The sequence below is a fragment of the Scomber scombrus genome, chromosome 18 (assembly GCF_963691925.1).
Source record: "Scomber scombrus chromosome 18, fScoSco1.1, whole genome shotgun sequence".
Classification (NCBI taxonomy): domain Eukaryota; kingdom Metazoa; phylum Chordata; class Actinopteri; order Scombriformes; family Scombridae; genus Scomber; species Scomber scombrus.
This window is the reverse complement of record NC_084987.1, coordinates 906591-914090: the sequence shown is the minus strand read 5'-3', so window position 1 is coordinate 914090 and position 7500 is coordinate 906591. Positions and strand designations below refer to the sequence as shown.

General features: G+C 43.3%; 2 protein-coding genes across 3 annotated transcripts in view; one reads left to right on the top strand and one right to left on the bottom strand.

The window, feature by feature from the left end:
• The window catches only part of si:dkey-225f5.4 (uncharacterized), a 5882-nt gene extending 5025 nt beyond the window's left edge, over positions 1–857 (top strand). For both annotated transcript variants that reach the window (XM_062438144.1, XM_062438145.1), the window contains exon 9: positions 718–857. In XM_062438144.1, the coding sequence (XP_062294128.1) occupies positions 718–783 (66 nt within the window). In that variant the 3' untranslated portion in view covers positions 784–857. The remainder of the gene's footprint in view (positions 1–717) is intronic.
• Positions 858–3849: 2992 nt separating this feature from the next.
• Positions 3850–7500, bottom strand: part of LOC133999199 (nuclear receptor subfamily 1 group D member 1-like) — a 16745-nt gene continuing 13094 nt past the window's right edge. The window contains exons 8-11 of the mRNA XM_062438387.1: positions 6568–7319; positions 5595–5780; positions 4584–4794; positions 3850–4070 (exon numbers count right to left, since the gene is read on the bottom strand). Of these exons, the coding sequence (XP_062294371.1) occupies positions 3850–4070; positions 4584–4794; positions 5595–5780; positions 6568–7319 (1370 nt within the window). The remainder of the gene's footprint in view (positions 4071–4583; positions 4795–5594; positions 5781–6567; positions 7320–7500) is intronic.

Below are 7500 nucleotides of genomic sequence, written 5' to 3'. Positions count from 1 at the left end.
TCTCCGTGGTCTCCCTGAACTCCTCCCACCGTCGTCTGCTGCTTCCTGCTTCCTGCTTCCTGCTTCCTGAGCCAGCCGGGCCCTAAAGGCTCAGATGACCTTCCAGCTGCAGCTCTGAGCAGCTTCCTCCACATCTGAGGTCCTGAACATGGTCCAGTCTGACTCCATCAGCCTCCCCGGGGATGCAGGAGAAGTTCCTCCGGAGGTGGGGGCTCCGCCAGACGTTCCCAGTTCACCCTCACTACTGGTTTAGGGTTACGCCCTCTCATGGGGCGGCTGTAGCTCAGGAGGTGGAGCGGTTCGGTTCCCGGCTCCTCCTGATGAGCAGGAAGCTGAGTTAATAAAGAGCTTTGAGTGGTCAAAGAGACTAAAGTGTTACATAAGTAGAGTCCATTTAGTCCATGACCCCCACCTGATCCACCTCAGCACCAGCTGGTGATCAGCTGACAGCTCTGCAGGTCTGATGACATCACTACAAAGTGGATCATGGACCTTTAAGGTGTTCTGGTTGCAGGTTCTGACCCTCCTGATGCTGGATCATGGCTAGCACACAAGTCCAATAACACCACACCACTCAGGTTCTGATGGGGCCGTTCCTCACCCCCCTCCCCCTCCTCCACTCCGCTCAGCCTGAGTTTGTCCAAATATTAAAATAAAAATGTTGTAAAAGTTAAACTAAAGTTATAAAAGTGACAATTTCTCTTGTTTGTGTTTCAGCCTCAGAAAACGGACCTGCGGCTCACTGACTGGCTGCTCTTCCTCCACAGCAGCCCGCTCATCTGACCTCACCTGTCTCACCTCTCACCTGTACATGATGTCACTGTCTCACCTGTACATGATGTCACTGTCTCACCTGTCTCACCTGTACATGATGTCACTGTCTCACCTGTCTCACCTCTCACCTGTACATGATGTCACTGTCTCACCTGTCTCACCTCTCACCTGTACATGATGTCACTGTCTCACCTGTCTCACCTCTCACCTGTACATGATGTCACTGTCTCACCTGTCTCACCTCTCACCTGTACATGATGTCACTGTCTCACCTGTCTCACCTCTCACCTGTACATGATGTCACTGTCTCACCTGTCTGTCCCCTGTATATATTCCTGTGTGAGCTCACAGCAGATGTTATAACTCATGTTCTGATGTTAATGTGTTCAAACTGAAAATATAAAAAAAACTGAATAGAAACTGCAGTTCTGCTGTTTGACCACCAGGAGGCAGCGTCCCTCCACCTACTGCTGTACACTGACACACACACACACACACACACACACACACAGTTACATATATTTACACACATGAACAAAAGAAAAACATCCAGACAACAGAAATAAAACTCATTTAAAGGATGAAGTAGTTCTGAGCATGTGCAGCAACTCTTCACCAGATAGTTCAACTACATTATAAATTATTTAAATACAAACAAAATGAGTTTTATTTCTGTTTAATATTAAAGGATCATAAATCTGTACTGATGTATATTATATCACAGTATTATAACGTCTTATTTTATGATGTTTTATAGTTGATTCAGTCTGTGTTCGTTATTGTATTAGTTTATAAGTTATACATGTTATATAATATATCTTTATATCAGTATAAAACATGTATAACATATATAACAGTATAATATATATATCAGTATAAAACATGTATAACATATATAACAGTATAATATATATATCAGTATAAAACATGTATAACATATATAACAGTATAATATATATATCAGTATATAACATGTATAAATGGTAAATAGACTGTTATAGCTCTTTTACTCTACGTCCTGCTACCATTCACACACCGTTGGCATAGCAACGGGAGTAATATGGGGTTAAAGGTCAACATGCTGACTGGAGGAGCCGACCTCCTGATCCAGTTATACATATTTATATATAACTGTTATATTAATATATATATTTATACAGTATATAAGTTATATTAATATATATATTTATACAGTATATAAGTTATATTAATATATATATTTATACAGTATATAAGTTATATTAATATATATATTTATACAGTCTATAAGTTATATTAATATATATATTTATACAGTATATAAGTTATATTAATATATATATTTATACAGTATATAAGTTATATTAATATATATATTTATACAGTATATAAGTTATATTAATATATATATTTATACAGTATACATTTTCTGTGAAATGTTCATTAATCTGATTTCATTAATGTTCCGTAAATAAGAGACGACGTCAGTTTATCAGCTACGAGCAGAATGAACCTGAGCTGCATGTGTTCTTCTGTGGGAGGAACCTGAAGAACCTGGAGAACCCAGAGAGAACCCAAAGAGAACCCAAAGAGAACCTAGAGAGAACCTGGAGAACCCAAAGAGAACCCAAAGAGAACCTAGAGAGAACCCAGAGAGAACCTAGAGAGAACCCAGAGAGAACCTAGAGAGAACCCAAAGAGAACCCAAAGAGAACCTAGAGAGAACCCAAAGAGAACCCAAAGAGAACCCAAAGAGAACCTAGAGAGAACCTGGAGAACCCAGAGAAGCAAAAGAGAACCCAGAGAGAACCCAAAGAGAACCCAAAGAGAACCTGGAGAACCCAGAGAAGCAAAAGAGAACCCAAAGAGAACCTGGAGAACCCAGAGAAGCAAAAGAGAACCCAGAGAGAACCCAAAGAGAACCCGGAGAAGCAAAAGAGAACCCAGAGAGAACCCAAAGAGAACCCAAAGAGAACCAAAAGAACCCGGAGAAGCAAAAGAGAACCCAGAGAGAACCCAAAGAGAACCTAGAGAGAACCTAGAGAGAACCCAGAGAGAACCTGGAGAGAACCCAAAGAGAACCTGGAGAACCCAGAGAAGCAAAAGAGAACCCAGAGAGAACCCAAAGAGAACCCAAAGAGAACCAAAAGAACCCGGAGAAGCAAAAGAGAACCCGAAAAACCTGGAGAACCCAGAGAGAACCTGGAGAACCCAGAGAAGCAAAAGAGAACCCAGAGAACCCACACACACATGAGGAGAACATGCAGAACCCAGATCATCATCATTAAATGTTTAAAAACAGTAAAAACATTTAACTTTTATTTAAAAAAAAAAAAGAAAAACAGAAACTATGAATTATTTAAATATTTAATAAACTAAACGAACAATCAGTCAAATAAATAACAGACGGGATCGTTTGTTTATATTTATATTTTATATTTAACGTCTTTACAACATAAAACAGATTAAAATACATCAGAATAAATCATTTCAAACAGAATGCCCTCTCCCCCCCCTCCCCTCCCCCCTCACACACATTAACTACTTATATTTATATATTTCACACAGTTCAAGTTTACTGGATATTTACAGTGTTTATATTTCTGCTGCATGTTTGTTAGAGACGCTCCCGCCTGCGTCTCATTGGCCGGTGGAGCTGTCCGTCACTGCCAGGCTGCCGTTCTATTGGCTGAAGGCAGCTGGACTCAGATCCTGATGCTGTTTAAAGTTTTAAAGTAGAACGATGAAATTAAGACGTGAAAATGATATTTTAAAAAAAACTAAACTTCCTCTACAGTGAGTCTGTTTGTCTGTTTGTTGGAAGTTTCTGGATGTTTACTTCCTCCTCATGTTTTGTTTCCTTGTCCGCAGCATTGTTTAAACCCCATGTGGGCCCCCTTGCTGTTGCCATGGTGACCACCTGTGTTTGCCCATATGGGGTCTAAGTGGGATCAGAATGGACCTTAAATGGGACCATTCAGCCCACATGGACACAGCCTGCATTTAAGCCATGTTTGTGCTATGTCGGGGGGGGGGGGGTAACGCTGTCGTCATGGCGCCGCTGCCCCCCCCTCCCCCCGTCCATCGGTGACATCATCAGGCGTCGATGCGGAAGGACAGCAGCTTCTCAGAGTGCAGGTTGTTGAGCGTTCGCAGGTCCGGCAGCTTCAGCAGCAGCTTGGTGAAGCGCTGCGAGTCCATGTTGGGATGGCGGTTGCCGGGGGCGACGGTGGACTGGTTGACCAGCGAGCGCAGCGCCCGGATCAGGTTCTCCTGGAGCTGCTCCACCAACGGCACGCTCTCTATCCCAAAACGGTCTGAGGGCGCGAAGAAGAAGAAGAAGAAACTGTTAGAGACCCGAAGAAGAAATCTTTACATCTTTACATCTTTATATCTTTACATCTTTATATCTTCAGGTTTTGGACAGTTTGAGATTAAAGGAGGAATTTAAAGATGCAGTTTTGAGTTTAAAGCATTAAATCAAACATTGATCTGTAGAATAACTGATCATTAAATCAGCTGGAAACATATTATTAGTATATTTAGTATATTAATCCATTTGTGACAAAAAAAAATTAAAATAACTTGACTTAAACCAACTCATTTATTTACTGTAATTAATATTTTAATGTATTTTAGTGTTTTTAATGTTTACGTTGTTTTTCATCACAGAATCAAACCAATCAAAATCCTCGCTGCTTAAAAACAAGAAGCTGCTTTTAACATTAAAATGAACTTTCACGTGCACTTTTACAACATGCACTGCTAACATGTAAAGAGTGAACTGTGATGATGAAGGTGATGAAGGTGACGCTCCTCCTCCTCCTCACCTGCAGACACCAGCACCACGGCGGTGAACAGACCCAGCTCCTCTGGGCTCAGCTGCAGCGCCGCCAGCTTGTGGCTGAAGTCGAACATGGCGGCGAGGATGCCGCTCATCCCCATCGCCCGCAGCTCCTCCAGCCTGTAGGTGGCGCCGGAGAGGAACGTCACCGTCTGCTCCTTCACGTTGAACAGCGAGGAGAAACGCACCATCAGCACCTGCGAGGAAGAGGAGCAGAAGACGTGTTGAAAAGGAGACAATGCTGCAGTTCCTCTCGGTGGCCACTGGGGGCGCCATGGAAACGGCTACAAGTCACTATTTATTTATTTTACACATTCAAAGGTAATATTATTGCTTTATTAACTACGACGGAGTATTAGGACCATACTAAGAGGGAAAATAAATAAATAATTAAATAAAATGTTGGAAAAGATTACGACTTTATTCTCGTAATATTACGACTTTATTCTCGGAATATTACGACTTTATTCTCGTAATATTATGACTTTATTCTCGGAATATCCCGACTTCATTTTTCGCAATATTACGACTTTATTCTCACAATATTACGACTTTTTTCGTAATATTACGACTTTATTCTCACAATATTACGACTTTTTTCGTAATATTACGACTTTATTCTCGCAATATTACAACTTCGTAATATTCTGTCGCAATATTACGACTTTTTTTCGAGAATAAAGTCGTAATATTACGAGAATAAAGTCGTAATATTACGCCTTTTTTTCTCGTAATATTACGACTTCATTCTCGTAATTTTTTCCAAAAAAAAGGAAAATAATTCTCTCAGTCTGGCCCTTATACTGCGTCGTAATTTAACCCTTAAACAGGCAAACATGGAAAATGAGAAGTGAAAATTAATTTTGAGTATCATTTAAAAAATACTGGTACCAATCCAAGTATCCCTAAAGTGACACTGGTACCAACTGAGTACTTTGTATGGATTCATTTAAAAGGTCTGGACTCTAATTTAATTTAGAGAGACCCAACATCGTACCTCGAAGGTTCCGGCCTTCAGCAGCGTGACCCGGTCGTTCTGGGTCAGAGAGCCGAACCCTGGGATGTGTTTGGCGAACTCCACGACCTCCCTGACGGCGGGGGTGAAGGACAGAGAGAAGTCCTCCCAGATCTGCTGAGGATGCTTGGAGGGGCTGGCGTGAGGCTGCATGTTCATTGGACAAGCCTGGAGAGAGAGGAGGGGGCGATCAATACATCAATACATCAATACATAAATATATCAATACATCAATATATCAATATATCAATATATCAATATATCAAAGGGTCAATTAGGTTTATATTAGTGTCCATGAGGTTTAATTTAAATTTAAAGGGTTAAAATGATAAAATAAACGTATGAATAACTTCACACATTCTTTTTTTGTGGACCCAGCATCAAATTTCTGCTTTTAATCCATTTAGAGAGAATATATTAGAGGATTATGGTAAAAATGTCTAAGTGGTGTAACCATAAAAACTTTGTACCAAATAATTCAACTCGCTTCCCAGGTCAAATTGACCCCGTCTGTTTTAACTGTTCCTTCTTTCCTTCCTTCCTTCTTTCCTTCCCTCCCTCCTTCCTTCTTTCCCCCGTCCTTCCTACCTTCCTTTCCTTCCTCCCTTCCTCTCCTCCCTTCCTTCCTCCCTCCTTTCCTTCCTTCCTTCCCTTCCTTCTTCTTCCTTTCCTTCCTTCTCTCTTTCTTTCCTGCCTCTCTCTCCCCTTTCTTCCTTCCTCTTTTCCTTTCTCCCTCCCTCCTTCCTTCCTTCCTTCCTCTTATCCTTTCTCCCTCCTTCCTTCCTTCCTCTTTTCCTTTCTCCCTCCCTCCTTCCTTCCTTCCTTCCTTCCTTCCTTCAATTATTTGTTTCCTCCAACAGAAGGAGGTGGTGCCCCTTTATTAACGAGAGCTTATTGATTAAACATCCAAAATGTATTTATTCTAATTGTTTATGATCAGCTGATTGGTTCTCACCAGCATGATGTCTGGCCGGTTCTTCATTGGACAGTTCTGCCCCTGAGTCACATGATCACTGAGACCGTCTCCTCCAATCAGATTACTGTTATGGAAGCCCCGCCTCCTGTAACCGTGGTGATGTGGCGTGATGTTTTGGCTGTTGTCCGGCGGCAGGCAGTGCCCGGTCCCCAGGTTGTTGTTATGGCGGAAGATGGTGTTGAGGCCGTTGGCATGGAAACCGTTGGGGCATCGGTTGGGCCCCCACTGCTCCCCCTCCCCCCCCCCACTGTTGGGGGCGTGGTTGTTATGATGCTGCTGCTGAGGCGGAGCGTGGGGATTGGTCAGTTTGTCGTGAGCGTACAGGAAGGTCTCGCGGTACGCGCGGGTGATGGCGCCGATGGTGGAGTCCACGCCAGCGCCAGGGGGGGGCGAGGAGGAGGAGGAGGGGCTCTGACAGGGGGGAGGAGGAAGAGGAGGAGGAGGCGGTGAGGAGGAGGAGGAGGAGGGAGCAGGAGGAGAGGGAAGCAGGGCCGAAGGCTGAGGGGTGATGGTCACTGCTGGGGACGGGGAGGAGGAAGAGGAAGAGGAAGAGGAGGAAGTTGAAGAGGAAGTGGAGGAGGAAGAGGAAGAGGAGGAGGAAGAGGAAGAGGAGAGGCTGGCGGGCTGGAAGTCGTTCTGCAGCTGGTTGTTCATCATGTTGCTCATGGCGCTCTGCATCTCAGCGAGGAGACGCTGCTTCTCACGCTTAGGGATCCGGCCGAAACGAACAGCTGAGGACAGAAGAGAAGGAAGAGGAGGAAGAGGAGGAGGAAGAGGAGGGGGAGGAAGAAGAGGAGATACTTTAGTTAATAGTTGTAGTTTTTGTTCATATGACTCAACAACATGTTCTACTGAAAGGAAACTGATAGCTCTGTAAAATGGTGACAGACAGGTGAGACACAGACAGGTGAG